Below are 21,822 nucleotides of genomic sequence, written 5' to 3'. Positions count from 1 at the left end.
GTCCCAGATAGGGTCCACAACCTGGGGCAGAAAGATTCCATCAACGTGTTTTGCAAAGTATGTCGGAAACTGCTACTTAGCAGTGAGGAGGAGCGCCTCAGAGCTGAAGGTCGCCGGGCGAATCCTATTTGCAAAAGGAAGATTGTCGCGCACCTCCGGACGCATGAGTCGGTTACGCCTATGTCTACAGTTACGGTAACGGCTGCAGCGGCTCCGTCTTCGGAGGCTAAGGAGCGCCGCTACGATGCGTTTTTTGGACGCAAAGGAAACCCCGGAAAAAGACGAAGAGAGCCTCTGTGCTATATGCCGTGTCCGTTCCTATCGCTAAAGCCGACAGTGTCACGGTGAGTGGCGCAATGGCCGCTCAAGCTTCGATTAGTACCCCTGCTCGGCCTTACTGTCCGAAGCTACCAAGACGCAGTCTAAGAAGAGGAAGAGAAAACACAAGATGAAGAACAAGAAAAACGCACAAGTGTAGTACATGTTTGAAATTGAACTGGTGTAGTGTCTGAGCGAGGCTCTTGAAGGAACAGAAACAGGGGTTATCAAACTTAAACTAAAACAAATCAATATAATTTTGCAGCCCCAGCAAGAAAAAACTTATCTTTCTTTAAAAAGATAGTGACCGGTGATTTGTCTCCAGCGACTGCAATCTGGCGCGAACACATCGCTTTGTCCAGAGCTGCTGCAGAAATACCGAAAATACCGAGGAAACACAGTCAATTGCCGTTTTTCCACGTTGTCGAACGCCTCCTCCATTTCTACTAAGGCCCACACCCGCGGAATGATTGGTTCTTTATGGGAGTTGGCTCATTTCAAAGCATGTGGAAGGTAGGCTGTATAGCCCACAACGCCAAACTGCCTCCACACGCAAACGCTGCGGCTGGTGAGCAAAACCGCTGTTCCAGATAGGGTCCACAACCTGGGGCAGAAAGATTCCATCAACGTGTTTTGCAAAGTATGTCGGAAACTGCTACTTAGCAGTGAGGAGGAGCGCCTCAGAGCTGAAGGTCGCCGGGCGAATCCTATTTGCAAAAGGAAGATTGTCGCGCACCTCCGGACGCATGAGTCGGTTACGCCTATGTCTACAGTTACGGTAACGGCTGCAGCGGCTCCGTCTTCGGAGGCTAAGGAGCGCCGCTACGACGCGTTTTTGGACGCAGAGGAGACGCGGAAAAAGACGAAGAGAGCCTCTGTGCTATATGCCGTGTCCGTTCCTATCGCTAAAGCCGACAGTGTCACGGTGAGTGACGCAATGGCCGCTCAACCCCTGCTCGGCCTTACTGTCCGAAGCTACCAAGACGCAGTCTAAGAAGAGGAAGAGAAAACACAAGATGAAGAACAAGAAAAACGCACAAGTGTAGTACATGTTTGAAATTGAACTGGTGTAGTGTCTTGAGCGAGGCTCTTGAAGGAAACAGAAACAGGGGGCATCAAACTTAAACTAAAACAAATCAATATAATTTTGCAGCCCCAGCAAGAAAAAACTTATCTTTCTTTAAAAAGATAGTGACCGGTGATTTGTCTCCAGCGACTGCAATCTGGCGCGAACACATCGCTTTGTCCAGAGCTGCTGCAGAAATACCGAAAATACCGAGGAAAAACAGTCAATTGCCGTTTTTCCACGCTGTCGAACGCCTCCTCCATTGCTACTAAGGCCCACACCCGCGGAATGATTCGTTCTTTATGGGAGTTGGCTCATTTCAAAGCATGTGGAAGGTAGGCTGTATAGCCCACAACGCCAAACTGCCTTCACACGCAAACGCTGCGGCTGGTGAGCAAAACCGCTGTTCCAGATAGGTCCACAACTTGGGGCAGAAAGATTCCATCAACGTGTTTTGCAAAGTATGTCGGAAACTGCTACTTAGCAGTGAGGAGGAGCGCCTCAGAGCTGAAGGTCGCCGGGCGAATCCTATTTGCAAAAGGAAGATTGTCGCGCACCTCCGGACGCATGAGTCGGTTACGCCTATGTCTACAGTTACGGTAACGGCTGCAGCGGCTCCGTCTTTGGAGGCTAAGGGGCACCGCTACGATGCGTTTTTGACGCAGAGGAGACGCGGAAAAAGACGAAGAGAGCCTCTGTGCTATTTGCCGTGTCCGTTCCTATCGCTAAAGCCGACAGTGTCACGGTGAGTGATGCAATGGCCGCTCAACCCCTGCTCGGCCTTACTGTCCGAAGCTACCAAGACGCAGTCTAAGAAGAGGAAGAGAAAACACAAGATGAAGAACAAGAAAAACGCACAAGTGTAGTACATGTTTGAAATTGAACTGGTGTAGTGTCTTGAGCGAGGCTCTTGAAGGAAAACAGAAACAGGGGGCATCAAACTTAAACTAAAAAAATCAATATAATTTTGCAGCCCCAGCAAGAAAAAACTTATATTTCTTTAAAAAGATACTTACCGGTGATTTGTCTCCAGCGACTGCAATCTGGCGCGAACACATCGCTTTGTCCAGAGCTGCTGCAGAAATACCGAAAATACCGAGGAAAAACAGTCAATTGCCGTTTTTCCACGTTGTCGAACGCCTCCTCCATTGCTACTAAGGCCCACACCCGCGGAATGATTGGTTCTTTATGGGAGTTGGCTCATTTCAAAGCATTTGGAAGGTAGGCTGTATAGCCCACAACGCCAAACTGCCTCCACACGCAAACGCTGCGGCTGGTGAACAAAACAGCTGTCCCAGATAGGGTCCACAACTTGGGGCAGAAAGATTCCATCAACGTGTTTTGCAAAGTATGTCGGAAACTGCTACTTAGCAGTGAGGAGGAGCGCCTCAGAGCTGAAGGTCGCCAGGCGAATCCTATTTGCAAAAGGAAGATTGTCGCGCACCTCCGGACGCATGAGTCGGTTACGCCTATGTCTACAGTTACGGTAACGGCTGCAGCGGCTCCGTCTTCGGAGGCTAAGGAGCGCCGCTACGACGCGTTTTTGGACGCAGAGGAGACGCGGAAAAAGACGAAGAGAGCCTCTGTGCTATATGCCGTGTCCGTTCCTATCGCTAACGCCGACAGTGTCACGGTGAGTGACGCAATGGCCGCTCAAGCTTCGATTAGTACCCCTGCTCGGCCTTACTGTCCGAAGCTACCAAGACGCAGTCTAAGAAGAGGAAGAGAAAACACAAGATGAAGAACAAGAAAAACGCACAAGTGTAGTACATGTTTGAAATTGAACTGGTGTAGTGTCTTGAGCGAGGCTCTTGAAGGAAAACAGAAACAGGGGGCATCAAACTTAAACTAAAAAAATCAATATAATTTTGCAGCCCCAGCAAGAAAAAACTTATCTTTCTTTAAAAAAATAGTGACCGGTGATTTGTCTCCAGCGTACTGCAATCTGGCGCGAACACATCCGCTTTGTCCTGAGCTGCTGCAGAAATACCCGAAAATACCGGAGGAAAAAAAGTCAATTGCCGTTTTTCCACGTTGTCGAACGCCTCCTCCATTGCTACTAAGGCCCACACCCGCGGAATGATTTGTTCTTTATGGGAGCTGGCTCATTTCAAAGCATGTGAAAGGTAGGCTGTATAGCCCACAACGCCAAACTGCCTCCACACGCAAACGCTGCGGCTGGTGAACAAAACCGCTGTCCCAGATAGGGTCCACAACTTGGGGCAGAAAGATTCCATCAACGTGTTTTGCAAAGTATCTCGGACACTGCTACTTAGCAGTGAGGAGGAGCGCCTCAGAGCTGAAGGTCGCCGGGCGAATCCTATTTGCAAAAGGAAGATTGTCGCGCACCTCCGGACGCATGAGTCGGTTACGCCTATGTCTACAGTTACGGTAACGGCTGCAGCGGCTACGTCGTCGGAGGCTAAGGAGCGCCGCTACGATGCGTTTTTGACGCAGAGGAGACGCGGAAAAAGACGAAGAGAGCCTCTGTGCTATATGCCGTGTCCGTTCCTATCGCTAAAGCCGACAGTGTCACGGTGAGTGATGCAATCGCCGCTCAAGCTTCGATTAGTACCCCTGCTCGGCCTTACTGTCCGAAGCTACCAAGACGCAGTCTAAGAAGAGGAAGAGAAAACACAAGATGAAGAACAAGAAAAACGCACAAGTGTAGTACATGTTTGAAATTGAACTGGTGTGGTGTCTTGAGCGAGGCTCTTGAAGGATACAGAAACAGGGGGCATCAAACTTAAACTAAAAAAAATCAATATAATTTTGCAGCCCCAGCAAGAAAAAACTTATCTTTCTTTAAAAAGATAGTGACCGGAAATTTGTCTCCAGCGACTGCAATCTGGCGCGAACACATCGCTTTGTCCAGAGCTGCTGCAGAAATACCGAAAATACCGAGGAAAAACAGTCAATTGCCGTTTTTCCACGTTGTCGAACGCCTCCTCCATTTCTACTAAGGCCCACACCCGCGGAATGATTGGTTCTTTATGGGAGTTGGCTCATTTCAAAGCATTTGGAAGGTAGGCTGTATAGCCCACAACGCCAAACTGCCTCCACACGCAAACGCTGCGGCTGGTGAGCAAAACCGCTGTCCCAGATAGGGTCCACAACCTGGGGCAGAAAGATTCCATCAACGTGTTTTGCAAAGTATGTCGGAAACTGCTACTTAGCAGTGAGGAGGAGCGCCTCAGAGCGGAAGGTCGCCGGGCGAATCCTATTTGCAAAAGGAAGATTGTCGCGCACCTCCGGACGCATGAGTCGGTTACGCCTATGTCTACAGTTACGGTAACGGCTGCAGCGGCTCCGTCTTCGGAGGCTAAGGAGCGCCGCTACGACGCGTTTTTGGACGCAGAGGAGACGCGGAAAAAGACGAAGAGAGGCTCTGTGCTATTTGCCGTGTCTGTTCCTATCGCTAAAGCCGACAGTGTCACGGTGAGTGACGCAATGGCCGCTCAAGCTTCGATTAGTACCCCTGCTCGGCCTTACTGTCCGAAGCTACCAAGACGCAGTCTAAGAAGAGGAAGAGAAAACACAAGATGAAGAACAAGAAAAACGCACAAGTGTAGTACATGTTTGAAATTGAACTGGTGTAGTGTCTTGAGCGAGGCTCTTGAAGGAAACAGAAACAGGGGGCATCAAACTTAAACTAAAACAAATCAATATAATTTTGCAGCCCCAGCAAGAAAAAAGTTATCTTTCTTTAAAAAGATAGTGACCGGTGATTTGTCTCCAGCGACTGCAATCTGGCGCGAACACAGCGCTTTGTCCAGAGCTGCTGCAGAAATACCGAAAATACCGAGGAAACACAGTCAATTGCCGTTTTTCCACGCTGTCGAACGCCTCCTCCATTGCTACTAAGGCCCACACCCGCCGAATGATTGGTTCTTTATGGGAGTTGGCTCATTTCAAAGCATTTGGAAGGTAGGCTGTATAGCCCACAGCGCCAAACTGCCTCCACACGCAAACGCTGCGGCTGGTGAACAAAACAGCTGTCCCAGATAGGGTCCACAACTTGGGGCAGAAAGATTCCATCAACGTGTTTTGCAAAGTATGTCGGAAACTGCTACTTAGCAGTGAGGAGGAGCGCCTCAGAGCTGAAGGTCGCCGGGCGAATCCTATTTGCAAAAGGAAGATTGTCGCGCACCTCCGGACGCATGAGTCGGTTACGCCTATGTCTACAGTTACGGTAACGGCTGCAGCGGCTCCGTCTTCGGAGGCTAAGGAGCGCCACTACGATGCGTTTTTGACGCAGAGGAGACGCGGAAAAAGACGAAGAGAGCCTCTGTGCTATATGCCGTGTCTGTTCCTATCGCTAAAGCCGACAGTGTCACGGTGAGTGACGCAATGGCCGTTCAAGCTTCGATTAGTACCCCTGCTCGGCCTTACTGTCCGAAGCTACCAAGACGCAGTCTAAGAAGAGGAAGAGAAAACACAAGATGAAGAACAAGAAAAACGCACAAGTGTAGTACATGTTTCAAATTGAACTGGTGTAGTGTCTTGAGCGAGGCTCTTGAAGGAAACAGAAACAGGGGGCATCAAACTTAAACTAAAACAAATCAATATAATTTTGCAGCCCCAGCAAGAAAAAACTTATCTTTCTTTAAAAAGATACTTACCGGTGATTTGTCTCCAGCGACTGCAATCTGGCGCGAACACATCGCTTTGTCCAGAGCTGCTGCAGAAATACCGAAAATACCGAGGAAAAACAGTCAATTGCCGTTTTTCCACGTTGTCGAACGCCTCCTCCATTGCTACTAAGGCCCACACCCGCGGAATGATTGGTTCTTTATGGGAGTTGGCTCATTTCAAAGCATGTGGAAGGTAGGCTGTATAGCCCACAACGCCAAACTGCCTCCACACGCAGACGCTGCGGCTGGTGAGCAAAACCGCTGTTCCAGATAGGGTCCACAACCTGGGGCAGAAAGATTCCATCAACGTGTTTTGCAAAGTATGTCGGAAACTGCTACTTAGCAGTGAGGAGGAGCGCCTCAGAGCTGAAGGTCGCCGGGTGAATCCTATTTACAAAAGAAAGATTGTCGCGCACCTCCGGACGCATGAGTCGGTTACGCCTATGTCTACAGTTACGGTAACGGCTGCAGCGGCTCCGTCTTCGGAGGCTAAGGAGCGCCGCTACGACGCGTTTTTGGACGCAGAGGAGACGCGGAAAAAGATGAAGAGAGGCTCTGTGCTATTTGCCGTGTCCGTTCCTATCGCTAAAGCCGACAGTGTCACGGTGAGTGACGCAATGGCCGCTCAAGCTTCGATTAGTACCCCTGCTCGGCCTTACTGTCCGAAGCTACCAAGACGCAGTCTAAGAAGAGGAAGAGAAAACACAAGATGAAGAACAAGAAAAACGCACAAGTGTAGTACATGTTTCAAATTGAACTGGTGTAGTGTCTTGAGCGAGGCTCTTGAAGGAAACAGAAACAGGGGGCATCAAACTTAAACTAAAAAAATCAATATAATTTTGCAGCCCCAGCAAGAAAAAACGTATCTTTCTTTAAAAAGATAGTGACCGGTGATTTGTCTCCAGCGACTGCAATCTGGCGCGAACACATCGCTTTGTCCAGAGCTGCTGCAGAAATACCGAAAATACCGAGGAAAAACAGTCAATTGCCGTTTTTCCACGTTGTCGAACGCCTCCTCCATTGCTACTAAGGCCCACACCCGCGGAATGATTGGTTCTTTATGGGAGTTGGCTCATTTCAAAGCATGTGGAAGGTAGGCTGTATAGCCCACAACGCCAAACTGCCTCCACACGCAAACGCTGCGGCTGGTGAGCAAAACCGCTGTTCCAGATAGGGTCCACAACCTGGGGCAGAAAGATTCCATCAACGTGTTTTGCAAAGTATGTCGGAAACTGCTACTTAGCAGTGAGGAGGAGCGCCTCAGAGCTGAAGGTCGCCGGGTGAATCCTATTTACAAAAGAAAGATTGTCGCGCACCTCCGGACGCATGAGTCGGTTACGCCTATGTCTACAGTTATGGTAACGGCTGCAGCGGCTCCGTCTTCGGAGGCTAAGGAGCGCCGCTACGACGCGTTTTTGGACGCAGAGGAGACGCGGAAAAAGATGAAGAGAGGCTCTGTGCTATTTGCCGTGTCCGTTCCTATCGCTAACGCCGACAGTGTCACGGTGAGTGACGCAATGGTCGCTCAAGCTTCGATTGGTACCCCTGCTCGGCCTTACTGTCCGAAGCTACCAAGACGCAGTCTAAGAAGAGGAAGAGAAAACACAAGATGAAGAACAAGAAAAACGCACAAGTGTAGTACATGTTTGAAATTGAACTGGTGTAGTGTCTTGAGCGAGGCTCTTAAAGGAAACAAAAACAGGGGGCATCAAACTTAAACTAAAACAAATCAATATAATTTTGCAGCCCCAGCAAGAAAAAACTTATCTTTCTTTAAAAAGATAGTGACCGGTGATTTGTCTCCAGCGGCTGCAATCTGGCGCGAACACATCGCTTTGTCCAGAGCTGCTGCAGAAATACCGAAAATACCGAGGAAAAACAGTCAATTGCCGTTTTTCCACGTTGTCGAACGCCTCCTCCATTGCTACTAAGGCCCACACCCGCGGAATGATTGGTTCTTTATGGGAGTTGGCTCATTTCAAAGCATGTGGAAGGTAGGCTGTATAGCCCACAACGCCAAACTGCCTCCACACGCAAACGCTGCGGCTGGTGAGCAAAACCGCTGTTCCAGATAGGGTCCACAACTTGGGGCAGAAAGATTCCATCAACGTGTTTTGCAAAGTATGTCGGAAACTGCTACTTAGCAGTGAGGAGGAGCGCCTCAGAGCTGAAGGTCGCCGGGCGAATCCTATTTGCAAAAGGAAGATTGTCGCGCACCTCCGGACGCATGAGTCGGTTACGCCTATGTCTACAGTTACGGTAACGGCTGCAGCGGCTCCGTCTTCGGAGGCTAAGGAGCGCCGCTACGACGCGTTTTTGGACGCAGAGGAGACGCGGAAAAAGACGAAGAGAGCCTCTGTGCTATTTGCCGTGTCCGTTCCTATCGCTAAAGCCGACAGTGTCACGGTGAGTGACGCAATGGCCGTTCAAACTTCGATTAGTACCCCTGCTCAGCCTTACTGTCCGAAGCTACCAAGACGCAGTCTAAGAAGAGGAAGAGAAAACACAAGATGAAGAGCAAGAAAAACGCACAAGTGTAGTACATGTTTGAAATTGAACTGATGTAGTGTCTTGAGCGAGGCTCTTGAAGAAAAACAGAAACAGGGGGCATCAAACTTAAACTAAAAAATCAATATAATTTTGCAGCCCCAGCAAGAAGAAACTTATCTTTCTTTAAAAAGATAGTCAAATGTAATTATTTGCGCTCTTTTGTTTTGTATTGTCAACTAGGAGCTGACAATATTTGCAGTAATAGGGTCGTTCGTTACATGTGGTTTCAATCGTTGACTATAATAAGCTGACGTTATTTCCAGAGAAAGAGCAGTTATTGCTCTGTGCATTGTATTGGCCAGACGATATTTTTGTATTAGAGGAGATAGCGTTCTTTTTAGTACACTATATACTATGATCTGACGTTATTTTCAGTATTGGAGTAGGTAGCGCCCTATTCCAGTCGATAAAACTTAGAAAATTTTAAATCTAGAAAAAGTAGGCCTATTGTACCGAGTTTTCTAAGCCTTCCCGCATAACTCACTCTTTAATTTGTCTTTGATGCGCCCGTTCAAGCGTCTTCGGGTCTCTTTAGACCGTGCAGCACTCGCCATTGACCGGATTAGGGTCGAGCTAGAAGCCGCAGAGCGCATGCTCGCCGTCGCGACGTCACGACATTCAGATGGACACCGTTCGTCATCTCCCGATCCCTTTTTTTCCTCGGAATCTGAGTCCGAATTCGATTAAGAGACGGAAGGGACATCGACTCGGGCCAAGGTCTAAAAAATGTCTGACAACACTTCAAGTTCGATATAGGAATTCGCCAGATCGGCTTGCGATGTTCCCTAGTGTTAAGCAGCTGAAGAATCGGTCACAGAGACTTCCTAGACATGGACATTTTTCAATCACAAAATACGACAACGTGATGGAGTGGGCCTCTCCGAGAATGTGCACAACGCTTGAGCAATTTCAGTAGCACCACGAGTATGATTTGGGCAGGGATGCACTGTGTTTTTGTCAGCAGGCATTCAACATTCAGCACGAGATACTTGTACTATACTGCTTTACATAACCTCTAGAGAATGAAGAGGTTTCTGTCGAGATTATCTTCACGTCCAGGCGATTGGTCAGAACTGCGCCTAGGCAAGTACTAGGCCAACGTTTGATCGACACATCCCCGAAAGAGCTTGGTGTGAAGGAAGGTTACTTATATGATCCATTTTGGCGGATGGACACTAGTTTCGTTCGGTATCATTGGGGTGTGTTACACGGCACTGAACAAGTATCAGCAGAAGTTCTACTCAATGGCGTCCATGTTCACTCGGATGGAAATAGCCTTCGCGTATGCACGGCTTTTTACTGTCTGCAGGGCCAAATGTGATTTGGTTTTTGGTGGAGCTTTGGAGCTTAACTACGGATCAACGGATCCCTCTGCCGCTATCGCAAGCGCCTTTCGCCAACTCTGGCCTGTCATCAAACTTCTGAGCTGCTGGCCACATTGGTATCGCAATGCCAGAGGCAAAAAGTTTTTTTTTGTTTTCAAGTGAGCGCTACCAAGAAATCATTCAGCCGCAACTAGATTACCTCGGCGAAGCGCGCTCGCTTGGTCACTTCGAGGTTTTATCCGAGCTAGCTGTCAAGAAAACGGAGACGCTGGGTGAAGCCGAGTACGCACAGTGGCTTAGAGATGATTACCTGACAGACCCCTGGGATTTGTGGTTCTATACTGCAAGTGACACAGCTGGAGTGCTGCCAAACCAAAATCCGATTGAATCACATAATCGAACAATCAAGGCCACAGCAGTAATTCATCTTCGAGCAGCGACGGGGCACGTTCTGGCTGGAACTTTGCCTAAAATCTTGGTCGAATGTGCTATGGACATCGGCTCTGAGCCTATCAGGCCTTATGCGTCTGGTCCAGTGAGCGCACAAGATTTGCAGATGGCTGCGACTCTATGCAAAGAAGATAACCACTACCCTACTCACAGACGAATTTCCAGACGGGCGGTTAACAGCATCCAAGAATATTTTTTCAGCGCCGAGCACTACATCGAAACCGATGATAACCTCCACGGCCTTAAGCTTAACGGCAATCGAACCAAAACCTACAAAGCCTCGCTCAGAGGTAAGCTCAAGCAAAACGAGAAGGTGGAGAACACCCAGCAGCGCTTTTTGTCGTTTCACGTCGTGGAAATTTTAGAGCGAATTCCGCTCGAGCATGATTGGGACAATCCTTCCTGGAGCACCAACGAGATCAAAATGATTCGCCCTAAGTTCAAGTGCGACTGTAAGCAGTTCTACCAAATCGGCTGGCTCTGCACTCGCGGTTTGGCATGTCTACATCTCGTAGACGCCCTAGACCTACAGGTTATGCTACGAAACCTACCGGCTCGAAAGCCACCTGGACGACCTCGAAAAAAAGACAAGATGCCTAGATCGTGACAGGCCTCGAAAGTCGCAGCATGCTGTGAACTCGCTGATCAAGCGGTTGGTAGATATGCCCGCTAGGGTCATCAACTGGAGCATTCTGATGGCCGAGCGTATAACTAACGACGAAGGAGAAGAAACAGAGCTCAACCACGTTGGGAAAGTTAAGCCACCTTTCATGAGAGGCGGTAAACGATACTGGAACATCAATTTCGAGGAATATGATGAAGCCAGCGCCTTGGGGGTTGAAGAACTGGCAAGAGCGATTAATTACTCGTGCCAGATGGGACACAACATTGAGAAGCGTACTACGTTGCAGACCAGCAGCTGCATGTATTATGCATATTTAGTCGACAAACATCAAACAGAAAAAAACTATATAATCACCCAAAAAATTGAGAAAACCCTTGCATACTTGCATTCCTAGCTGCATACAGTGCTGCTACAAACTATAGACGCACTCAAGTTTCGCTTGTTAGATGAGCAAAACGCAAAGCCAGCAAGCGCCGTTTGGCCCTAAAGCCTTCAATACTAAGCCAAACTGATACCAACAGAGCGTTTCTCGATAGTGTCGGTATTGCAAGCAGGACCGAAAAAATTACGTTAGGGGGTGTTCTAAACTAAAGACGCACTTTTTTAAAAAATGTTTTTTTGCTTCCTGTACGCCCTCTTATTAGCTAAAATTAGGTCCCACGAAAAGCGCGCGAAATTCGACGGCGAAGGGCGCAATTGGGAGACCGACACAACTCAAAACGATGCCTCGGGAAACCAGACTAACCCCCGAAGAGATCGGCAAGGTCAAGGCGCTTCATTGGGGAGGAAGGAGCTACCGCTACATCGCGAGGTCCATCGGGCGCAGTGACCATGCTGTTCGCAACATCATGAGGCCCCCAAAGAAGGCGGCACCCTCAAAGAAAATCGGCAGGCCGGCAAAAGTCACCCAACGGATCGCTAGACGGGTCTTTCGGCTTGCTACAGTCAAACGATTCACGTCCAAACGGATTGCCGAGGCGCTCGACAACGTTCTCAAGCCAAGTACGGTGCGCAGGCTGTTGAGCTCGTCTTGTGCCGCAAAGTGGATCAAGAGGAAACCCTCTCCGGCCATCAAGCCTCACCACAAGGTCGCACGTGTAGCATTTGCTGCAAAATATTTGAGCAAGACGCGCATGTGGGAGCGTGTCATCTTTAGTGATGAAAAAAAGTTTATTTGGATGGCCCTGACGGCTACCAGTACTACTGGCACGACGTCAGGGCTGACACCGAGTTGTACTCCAAGCGGGTGAGTGGGGGAGGGAGTGTGATGGTTTGGGCTGGCATGAGCGCGCACGGCAAAACGGACATCGCGTTTCTGGAGGGGAGACAAGACTCTGTGTGCTACACACGCACACTTGACAACTACTCGGTTCCGTTTATCGAAAACCTGCGTCAAAACCATGGTATCCGTAAGCCTGTTTTTCAACACGATAACGCTTCAATCCATGAATCGAGGTTTACTGAAGCCCATATTGAAGCTTTGGGTATCAAGAAACTCAAGTGGCCTGCCAAGAGCCCCGATTTGAACCCTATTGAGAACGTGTGGGGGCAATTGGCGTGGTCTGTGTATCGAGGCGGGCGCCAGTTCGACTCCAAGGCGGAATTGAAGGCTCAAATCGTCCGATGCTGGCAGGAAATTCAACAAAGCTACCTACGTGACTTGGTGGACAATATGCCAACACGTATGGCCCAGGTTGTGCTGAAAAACGGTGGAATCATCGACAAGTGGCGGGTTTAAAAAAGTGCGTCTATCGTTTAGAACACCCCCCTAACGTAATTTTTTCGGTCCTGCTTGCAATACCGACACTATCGAGAAACGCTCTGTTGGTATCAGTTTGGCTTAGTATTGAAGGCTTTAGGGCCAAACGGCGCTCGCTGGCTTTGCGTTTTGCTCATCTAACAAGCGAAACTTGAGTGCGTCTATAGTTTGTAGCAGCACTGTACACTTAAGCCCCTCAACATTTAATTAATCCTCTGACTTATAAAAACCAAAATATCATAAACAGAAGCCGAGACATAGAAAATAGCCAAAAATATCATTAAAAAATCCGCCCCCAAACTCGATTCATTTATGATTTCCTACATGTAGCAGATACTGTAGTACGTGCAAGCAATGTTAGACAAACTAGAGGCTCTACCACTCGTCCACCACATTGAAGCAGCCCTCCTCGAACCACCCACACTTACAAGTGGCGAGCACGGACACTAGCGAGAGGCTCCTTCTCTGGAATTTGCACCTTATGGTCCACCGCAGCATCAATACGAGCCTTGATTTCAGGCGTGATCTTCTCCACGAATCGGATCGCGTCCAGGTTCTCGTCCAACTGCTTCCTCGTACGAGCTCCCAGCATGACGGTTGACGCGTTCGGGTTGGACACACACCAAGCGACAGCCATCTGCGCGAGGGAGCAGCCCAGCTCGTCCGCGATCTTCTGTAGCTCGAAGGTCTTAACAACGCGGTCACGGAAGTCTGGCACCGCGTTATTGTAAAACTCGGTCGAGAAGCGAGGTGTACTTGTTGGAAAGCACACCGTAAGCAAGTGGCGAGTACGTGGTCAGACCCAACTTGTACTTCTTATACAGATCCAGGAAACCGTATTCCACACGAGGACGGTCGAAGATGTTGTACTTGGGCTGCTCCACCACGGGACGGATCAACCCTAAGCGGTCAGCGATCTCGCATGCCTCGGCGATGTCGGCGGGCACTGGTGCCCCAGTAGAACGCCCAACCTTGGTAAATGACGTAGTTCATGGCCCGAACGGTTTCTTCGATAGGGGTGAAGTCATCGGCGCGGTGACAGAAGACAACGTCGACATAGTCGAGCTGAAGACGCTTGAGTGAAGCCTTGAGGCCTTCCACAATGTGCTTGCGACTCAGTCCCTGGTCATTGGGACCTGTCTTCGTGCCGACGTGGATCTTGGTGGAGATGACGAGGTCTTCGCGGGACCAAACTTTCTCCTCGATGCCCTTTTGGATCGCGCGACCGACAATTTCTTCAGACTTGCCACCGATGTAGCACTCGGCGTTGTCGTAGTAGTTCACGCCCTCCTTGAAAGCTTGGGTCATGATATCGTACCAGCCTTCGTCGGAGCAGCGATCGTCCCAGATCATCCACGCTCCGAGGGAGATTTTGGAGACCAGGAGACCTGAGTTACCGAGGAAACGGTAGGTCATCTAGGATGGGGCAGGGGAGATCATTGTTGATGTTGCAGTCGACGTAGACGGAAAAATGAAAAGTGAGTCTTGCTCGAGTGTGCATACAATGCAACTAAAGGCATCGACATGCTATAGTGTGCATGTCGATGCTTTAAATCAGAGCTGACGTGCCATCGGATTATGCATTACCTTGGATTATGATGACCACTTCAGCCTGAGGTGACAAGATTATGATGCCAAGCACACTGCATTATCGCTGGTCGATCATTCGTGGAAAAATGTGGCTCGAATTTAAATGAAAACACAGCAAGCAAATTTACTCTCTGTACGTTCCGCTATTTTTCCTGTTACCCAGAGTTCAATTGCTGTTGGACCAAACTGGATTGCACTTTTGGAAATCCCAAGTAGTTCGGACTCTCCTCTGGGAATCCTCTCCACTTTCAGCACTTATTACCAGTACGTGTTTCAGCGTTTGGTTCGTGCCCCGCGACTGTAGTTCCCTTGCTCAAAACGACATGTCTTTATGTGCTTTGATATCTTCTTTGCTGTACACCAAGCTCTCCCGTAGGCCTGCGATTGCGGTAATAACCTTAAACTTGGCTCGGATACGCAGCAGTTCCTGCATCATGTCCTCGTCCACTACATTCTGCAGCAGTAATTGAGCTACAATCGCCCTCCAATTTTCTTTTTCATATCCGATATTATCGGACACGCACCTTCAGCTCAAAAGCATCGAGCAGCACGCCAAACGACGCCACCGATTTGGCAGCTCTAGTCCTGGCCAACCGTTTGATACAGTGTCAGTTATGACGCTTCACTGGCAATTGTGCCATTGACGAGATCACTTACGGTAGTTTGCTCTTCAACTTCTCGCTTTGCAGCATGTGGCTCCACACCAAGTGACAGCCCTGGTAAAAGCCCAACTCGCTCCCGATCTCCGCACCCTTCATGATGCTACGCACGAGGATCACGATTAGCGCGTCCACGCACCCTCGGTAGCCCTAGGAGACGCACCCGAGCTCGCGGCCTTCCTCGATTCCTAGCTCGCGTCCGCGTTCCATGCCCATGGCCTCGCCCTGCGCCACGAGCGTCTCCTCGTAGCCGGAGATAGCGTCGAACGCGTCCGCAATGTCCATCGCAACTCTGCTTCGCGTTGATGTGCACAATCACCAAGTTTGTATCGAGATTTGGCTGGCTGGTGGAGCGATCTTATAAGGTCGCAATGAATAATTGCATGTTTGGGTTGAAAGAATTTGCTGTGCACTGTTGCCACTTTGGCAATTGCTGCAGTGTGAATGGGCAGCAACACCATATCCGATGCACCAGTATTTGCACGCCAACCCTTTATACCTGTAGTATGGCCATGGTTATTTTTGAGTGCCTTTTCTCAACCGTTTCAACGGAGCCGACGCCGCCACGTGAACACTCGAGCACGCAAATGCATGAGGTTGCCAGGAAAAGAATGCAAGCTGCCAATATATTATTACGTGAATTAGAGTACAGGCATCAAGCGCGCAGCAAGCGAATCAAATTTGTGGTGGGAGAAGTAGCGTCGATTTACTGCGCTTGCTGTTGCTGCGCCTGCTGAGCTTCCACAGCGGCAGCGGTAAGTGGCTGCACAGTCTTGACAAAGCGGCCTTTCACGCGTGGACGCGCATTCGCCAGTGTCTTACGCACGCCGTAGCGCACTTTGTGCTGGGACAATCTGCGCGCACGTTTTGCCATATACTTCTGCAACAGCACACGACGCGCCGCGGGTGTGTAGGCGCCGATCATCTTGACAGGCCTAGCGATATAGTCCAGCCGAAGCGACGTCATGTCACGCGGTGGGTTGTGTACGCTCGTGGGGCTCTCCTCGTCCACGCGCTTGGCCTTCTTGGGTGACGCGGCCTCAAACTCCGAGTCCTCCGAGCTGGGCGTCGTATAGCCATCCGACACCGTGTCCGTGGTGGGCCCCCCGTGCAGACTTTGCGGTTCGGCCTTTTGCCACTCCATGACGACGCTCAAGAACAGCTCTTGTGAGCTCAGACGAGCGCGAAACAGCGGACTCGGCGCCTCAATCGTAGGTACCTGCCGGTGCATCGTGTTGTCCACGCCGCCAAGTAACCAGCTGTGGTCCTCGACGCTCGGGCAGCGCAGAACGGGAAGCGTCGGTGGCGGCGTTGCCTCCATCTCGCGGCTACGTTTTCTCGACAGCAGCATGTTCATGTTTTGCCGATGATAGTGGGCGCTTGGGCGTTTCTCTGGAAATGCGAATGTGCCGTTGGCGACGTTTCCGGCTGCCTGGAGACGTTCAGCGGCTTCTTTGTTCGAAAGCCCAAACCTCTTTATTATGATACCTTCCGCAGTCAGATGTCTGTTCTGGTAATGTTCTCAATTCTTCCAACAAGTATTGCTCGTCTTACAGTAGATCCGAAACGCATGCGTGCCCCTCACCGTCTTATCCGAGAATTTTGCAAGATACTTGCCTTCGTGTTGAATTCAATTAATCTGGACGTGGCGCCACACTGTAGCAATCAAAACGATGAATCGAATTCAACCTGCGATATCTAATATAGTCTCAGTCTTGATAAATTCGAGCAGCCTTACAAGATGGGTTGAGATTTGTTACTCTTGGGAGATCGCGACGTTTGATGATCCAATCCGCGCTCGCCTGGCTCTGGCTTGATTTCGGCCACACGTCTGTTTCTGCTTGGTGTAACGCATGCTGTCTTCTATCCATCGTGACATGGTATCTCCGAGGATGTAACAGCGTTCAGAGGGTCACCGCTTAAGGCCACGATAACCACATACAGAAAACTGGGTCTAGTCACTCGTTCTTTCCCATCAGCGTTCCCGACATCTTGCATGCGATCCAAGCTGCTGCTGATCGCATTTCTTACTACATTTACATCATACATGTATTCGCACGTGAGCACTGCCACACGCCGAAGCTGTCTGTGCTTGCCTACACGACGCGCAGATTCTGTAGCATCATGCGCGACGTGCACGTTATAGACGTGCTCTCGGCATAAAACTGCAAAGCTTGCCGCGCGCACGTCGAGAGCAAATAAGCTCTCTTTGCGTCGTATTCGTGCTATTTTTACCTGTTCAAGTAAGTACTGTAGATCCTTGAAGGTATTTCATAATTTCTGACGAAATAATTTGATGAAGCGCCAAGAAGAAACGTGTCCATGATACTGTACCTATGGGAGACTGCTAATCCACCGACTACGTGACGGCATGACGCTGTCATTGCGAAAAGTAAACATGCACGGGGCGATCTAGCGCTGGGCATTAAGATTCTTCGCCGCAGCCAGCGCCAAACTGAGCGATTGCTGTCCAAAGCCTGCAGAATTACACAAAGCAATTAGCTCCCATGGCCAGCATAAGTCGACACACCGTTTGCAACCTTACCTGACATCACACCAACGACTATAGATGGCAGGGTGCCGTGATTTACTCCGATGGGACTCACAACGATGACAGAGTTGTTGATCAGCTCCAAAGCACGGAGAATGGTTGGCGAGTCGGACAGACGTCCTGTCAAAACAAAGAGACGCACGTTTCAGAAGGCCCAGAGCCCATTCTTGTTATGAATGTCCCTACGCACCAAGCCAGCAGAGAACAATGACCTCGCTCTCTTTGGAATTGAGCAACCAGTCGAGGATTTCCCCCTCGTGGTTGGACTCGTGTGTGACGAGCGAGATCTCTTCATCCACCGCCATGTCCCGCACCTCTCGTAGCAAATCGGCCTTGCTAACATTTCCTCTGTTCTCATCAAAATTCATACACAGCTTCAGCCAAGGGCAACATCCCGTCACTAGTTTGCAATAGCGTCTCACCCTGTCCATGAGTTCCGCGTGAAGCTGCAAGGTCCGTGAATCAGCAGGACCTCCGTAATGTCGTCGGAAGATTGGTGCAAGAAATCTGTTGCTGCACCAGAGCCGAGTGTGGCATCACTAGCCCTGAGTAAGCTGTTCTCCCCAGGTTTTTCGGCGCTAGTAGCGATAGGACTGGATGGTGTATCATTAACACCAGCAGCACCAGCAATCGGGCTACCGGGTGAGCTTTCGGTATTGGAACTGAGAGTAGGACTTGTCGGTGGCTCCGATTTGGATGCGGTTGCCGATGGATTCCATGGTTTTCGCGCGTACCGTTTGTGTTCGTAGCTGGAGAAGTAGTGACGTAACTGCGGCGGCAAGCTGCCGCAACTGCGCATGTGCTGGCACCAACGTCCCTTGCTTCTGGAGGCAAACACTTTGTTGCAGTGGCGGCATCGCGTCGTGCGCGCCGTGCCCTTGCCGTCGTGGACTACGTGCTCGTCGATTGAACTCATTTGTTTTTGCAAAAAATGTTCCCATTACAAAACGCATGTCACATGTACACTTTACGTTTGCCACATCACCTTATACATCATTTGTTACCAATTTGTCAACTTCGACCAAAATCTTCTCATCTTTGCCGTCCAGGATCTAAAGTACAAGCTACAGATCAGTTCATGAGAAATCACTTCTTCTCTGGAAACTCACTCACCTATCGTCATTTTTGCAAGTGAACTGCGGGTCTGATACCTTTCGCATGGCGTCCGTAATGGCAATGAAGTACCTATGGTGCTCGACAGTGTTCGTGGCCAGTATCGTCGATTTGTCGGTAGCAGCTACGGCGAACTGATCCGCAGCCTCGACAAATGTCATGGCATTTAACTCGTCGTAGCTCAATCCTGTCATCTCCATGAACTTGCGGATGCGAAAGTCTCGAGGCAACTTACCCACCGTTAGACCCTCAGGAGACTTCACAGTATCGCTGTCCACGACGTCTGCATTGAGTTCCGGGTCTGCCGTCATGCTACGACGGTTCCAGTTGGCCGAACCAATGGACAAATACACGTCGTCGATGATCACCAGCTTCGTGTGGATCAGAAGTTTCAGCTCGGGCTTGGTCGTGTAAATTTTAAACTTGTCCGGGTACTTTGATCGGATAGGCTCGACCATTTGATACAAATACTTGATGTAGCCGGCGTTCGTGAACGCGTTCGTTTGCTCTTTGGTAACGACGATAAGACGCTGGATGCGCGGCATCACCTCCATCACCGCATCAAGTAGTTCTGGCACGAAGACAAAGTACTGGTCTTCGACATAAATAAAGTTCTTCGCATTCTTAATAGCCTTGATACGCGCTTGGAACAGCGAGTTCTCGCCTTTGGGGGCGAACTCCTTGTAGTGTTTGTACTGACAGCTGAAGGTTCGCGTGATCTGGACATTTTGGTTGCCAAGCTTGGAAGCCTTTTTGCTGCTGCTGTACTTGAATGGTGGGATCTTGCCGTACCTTGGGTTCTTAAAGTCAAGAAGGTCGTCATCTAGGCTTTGGCACGGCAGATAATCCGAGTTCCATCGAGCTACAAAATTGCTCGCGACGTCTTTCGCAGCTGGTCCGTGGATTCGAAGGTGACCGTCGACCCAGCCCTTGTTGCTCTTGTAAGTAATCTTCCCAGCATCTCGGATAGCGGTATTGTTGTGGTACATGGTGTCCCACCGGTCGATGGCGAGGTCGATCCCGCCCACGTACGCAACGGGTTGGTATTTCTTATCAGAGGAGCTGTCCGCTGTGATCACCAGTGTTTTCTGGTGGTGAGAGGAAATGAGATCGATGCGGTCATCAAAAATGTAGAGCGCCTCTGCTCCGTTGAGTGGAGATGGTGGAATGCTGTTGACAGCATCGCGAGCCTTGATGTTGTATGGCATGTAAGATCCTGCAATACTCGCCCAGCCGAGAATGTTCACGTTCCCTCCTCGCTCCACGACGTCAGCAAATACTTGTTTGAAACCAGTTTTCGCTCCGGTGGGATCAACGTCGGGCTTGAGTGGAATGAGCGCAGCCAGCCATGCAGCAAGCATAACTCGATCGCCTTTCTTCGTTTTACTGAGGTCGCTATAGACAGCGTTGAAGAATTCGTTGGCCGCCGTGTAGGACGTCACCTTGTTGCCGGTTGTGTACACTGCCATGTCACTCCTGGGTACGCCGCCCCGCGAGTCCGTGATCTCCTGTTTGGTGAGAAACCAGTCTTTGGGATCGAGAAGAGGTTGTTGGAGTTTTATGTCCGTCTCATTACGGGAATCAGCGTCGTGGTCTCCATCTGGACGTGATGTATCAGAATCGTCAAACAATGTAGAAAAGGAAAACGCTGATGAATGATCCACCGCCAATATCAACGCTATAATCAACACTATGATGGCCATATTTCTATCGGAGCGGTGAATTGACGAAATAACAGTCTCACAGACTGAAGTACAGCCTGCACGTACTGTACGTACTTTGGAGAGCCAGAGAACATGAATTGTTCGCAATCAAGTTCATCCTGCACAGTACATGTACAGTTGTCAGAACACATGTTAATGCTTTGATTGCCAATTTTGTAAAAGAACTGGTAGCGTTATTTACATGTTTACTTAACCCTTCTAATACGAAGGCTGTTCCGGATTATCCGTGATTATAACATATGAAGTAAACTATACCGGAAAATCAGTACTCTATATCATGTATGCAGCCCTTTTGTCTGACACGTGGATTGCCTAGAGAATGTGATTAGCTAATCGTTAGAGATGGGCAGTACGAAAATCGTCCTAATTACTGTCAATTGCGATCTCCCTGCAAAACCGTTGGGCATTACCCAAACGACAACACAACAAAATGTGAACATCATTCCCAAGTGCCATTCATTAGTCTTTCACTCTCGCTACAGATGTGGTGTAGGGATTTCCAGATTCGACCATACGCCGACCTACTTTAGGTCAAGAATCGGCTCGGTCTGATAACCCAGAGCTTAGGAGCCAAGGATCACGGTAAGTACTCGGCGATCCGTCCGGATATGCTATCCGGACAGCCGCTGAGCTCAACGGTCGCCGGAACTTAGCTGAAGGGTCGGTAGAGATCCGAAACGACTACATTTCATTAGATATTTGTATGAGAAGCATAGGATTAAATAGGGGGAGCCGAAAGGGCTCCCAGAAGATAACAGAGCAGAATTTTCCTAGTCCAAGACACGTGTACACTTTTCCGGTAAGTCCCTGCATAGGGCTGGATTATGCCTGCCGTCAATACTCGAGAGGCATAGCTTGTAGGGTATTGACTGGTAGCGCCAAGAGATTAGGTCGGTCCGGGTAGGACAAAGTCTCGCTACGCGCGAAAGAAAGTCCCGCATACTCAGCGGGCCGGTACGTCGGATAGCCCGGGTGCCGTAACACTTCTAGCTGAGCTGCCTCTGCGCTCGGTGACCTGTAAAAGCGCTCGCGCGCCGTCGTTCATCCTTTGGTGGAGGGCACAGGGTTGTGAACGAGCTCAGCCGAACCAAACTCGGCGGAGCCTCGGAAGTGATCTGACTTGGTTAGTCGGAACCGGGTGGAAGCGAGCCACTCGTCTGTCCCGGAAGGGCCGGGACCGCGAGGGGACCACCCTCTGCGCAGGCCATACAAACCGCCGACCTAACTCGGCGAGTCGTTGTGGTTTGTGTAAGGAATCCACATCTGACGATATTTGTGTGTTCTACTACACCACAACTGGTGCCGCGACCCGGGAACAGGAGTGTGTGCTTGTTTTTATAGGTGCCAGCTAACCAAGTTAAGAGGAAGAGAAGAGAAAGAGAAGAGTGAAGATGGTCAAGGGATCAGCAACTCCGAGCGACGGAAGCCCAGCGACGGCTGGAGGATCGCCTCTCGCGG

General features: G+C 49.8%; 5 protein-coding genes across 5 annotated transcripts; 1 reads left to right on the top strand and 4 right to left on the bottom strand.

Moving 5' to 3' along the window:
* Positions 1 to 9,821: 9,821 nt before the first annotated feature.
* PITG_06974 (uncharacterized protein) lies at positions 9,822 to 11,003 on the top strand (the record flags this gene model as incomplete). Its single annotated transcript, XM_002904902.1, has 5 exons — positions 9,822 to 9,893; positions 9,995 to 10,009; positions 10,126 to 10,423; positions 10,532 to 10,946; positions 10,994 to 11,003. 5 exons carry the CDS (start codon positions 9,822 to 9,824, stop codon positions 11,001 to 11,003), a joined length of 810 nt encoding a protein of 269 aa, XP_002904948.1.
* Positions 11,004 to 13,047: 2,044 nt separating this feature from the next.
* On the bottom strand, positions 13,048 to 14,143 carry PITG_06973 (voltage-gated potassium channel subunit beta-1; the record flags this gene model as incomplete). Its single annotated transcript, XM_002904901.1, has 3 exons — positions 13,048 to 13,063; positions 13,156 to 13,438; positions 13,699 to 14,143. The coding sequence occupies 3 exons, from the start codon at positions 14,141 to 14,143 to the stop codon at positions 13,048 to 13,050; spliced, it is 744 nt and encodes a 247-aa protein (XP_002904947.1).
* A 487-nt stretch (positions 14,144 to 14,630) lies between these two features.
* On the bottom strand, positions 14,631 to 15,261 carry PITG_06972 (uncharacterized protein; the record flags this gene model as incomplete). Its single annotated transcript, XM_002904900.1, has 4 exons — positions 14,631 to 14,771; positions 14,842 to 14,902; positions 14,975 to 15,079; positions 15,140 to 15,261. The coding sequence occupies 4 exons, from the start codon at positions 15,259 to 15,261 to the stop codon at positions 14,631 to 14,633; spliced, it is 429 nt and encodes a 142-aa protein (XP_002904946.1).
* Positions 15,262 to 15,594: 333 nt separating this feature from the next.
* Positions 15,595 to 16,362, bottom strand: PITG_22810 (uncharacterized protein; the record flags this gene model as incomplete). The annotated part of the gene is made up of 1 exon (XM_002904899.1): positions 15,595 to 16,362. The coding sequence occupies one exon, from the start codon at positions 16,331 to 16,333 to the stop codon at positions 15,683 to 15,685; it is 651 nt and encodes a 216-aa protein (XP_002904945.1).
* Positions 16,363 to 18,636: 2,274 nt separating this feature from the next.
* On the bottom strand, positions 18,637 to 20,343 carry PITG_22809 (phospholipase D, Pi-sPLD-like-6; the record flags this gene model as incomplete). The annotated part of the gene is made up of 1 exon (XM_002904898.1): positions 18,637 to 20,343. One exon carries the CDS (start codon positions 20,341 to 20,343, stop codon positions 18,637 to 18,639), a length of 1,707 nt encoding a protein of 568 aa, XP_002904944.1.
* Positions 20,344 to 21,822: the final 1,479 nt, after the last annotated feature.

This window comes from Phytophthora infestans, genomic scaffold (genome assembly GCF_000142945.1).
Source record: "Phytophthora infestans T30-4 supercont1.10 genomic scaffold, whole genome shotgun sequence".
NCBI classification, from domain to species: Eukaryota; Oomycota; class Peronosporomycetes; order Peronosporales; family Peronosporaceae; genus Phytophthora; species Phytophthora infestans.
The sequence above is the reverse complement of the archived record's forward strand: the minus strand, read 5'-3'. Positions and strand labels throughout refer to the sequence as shown.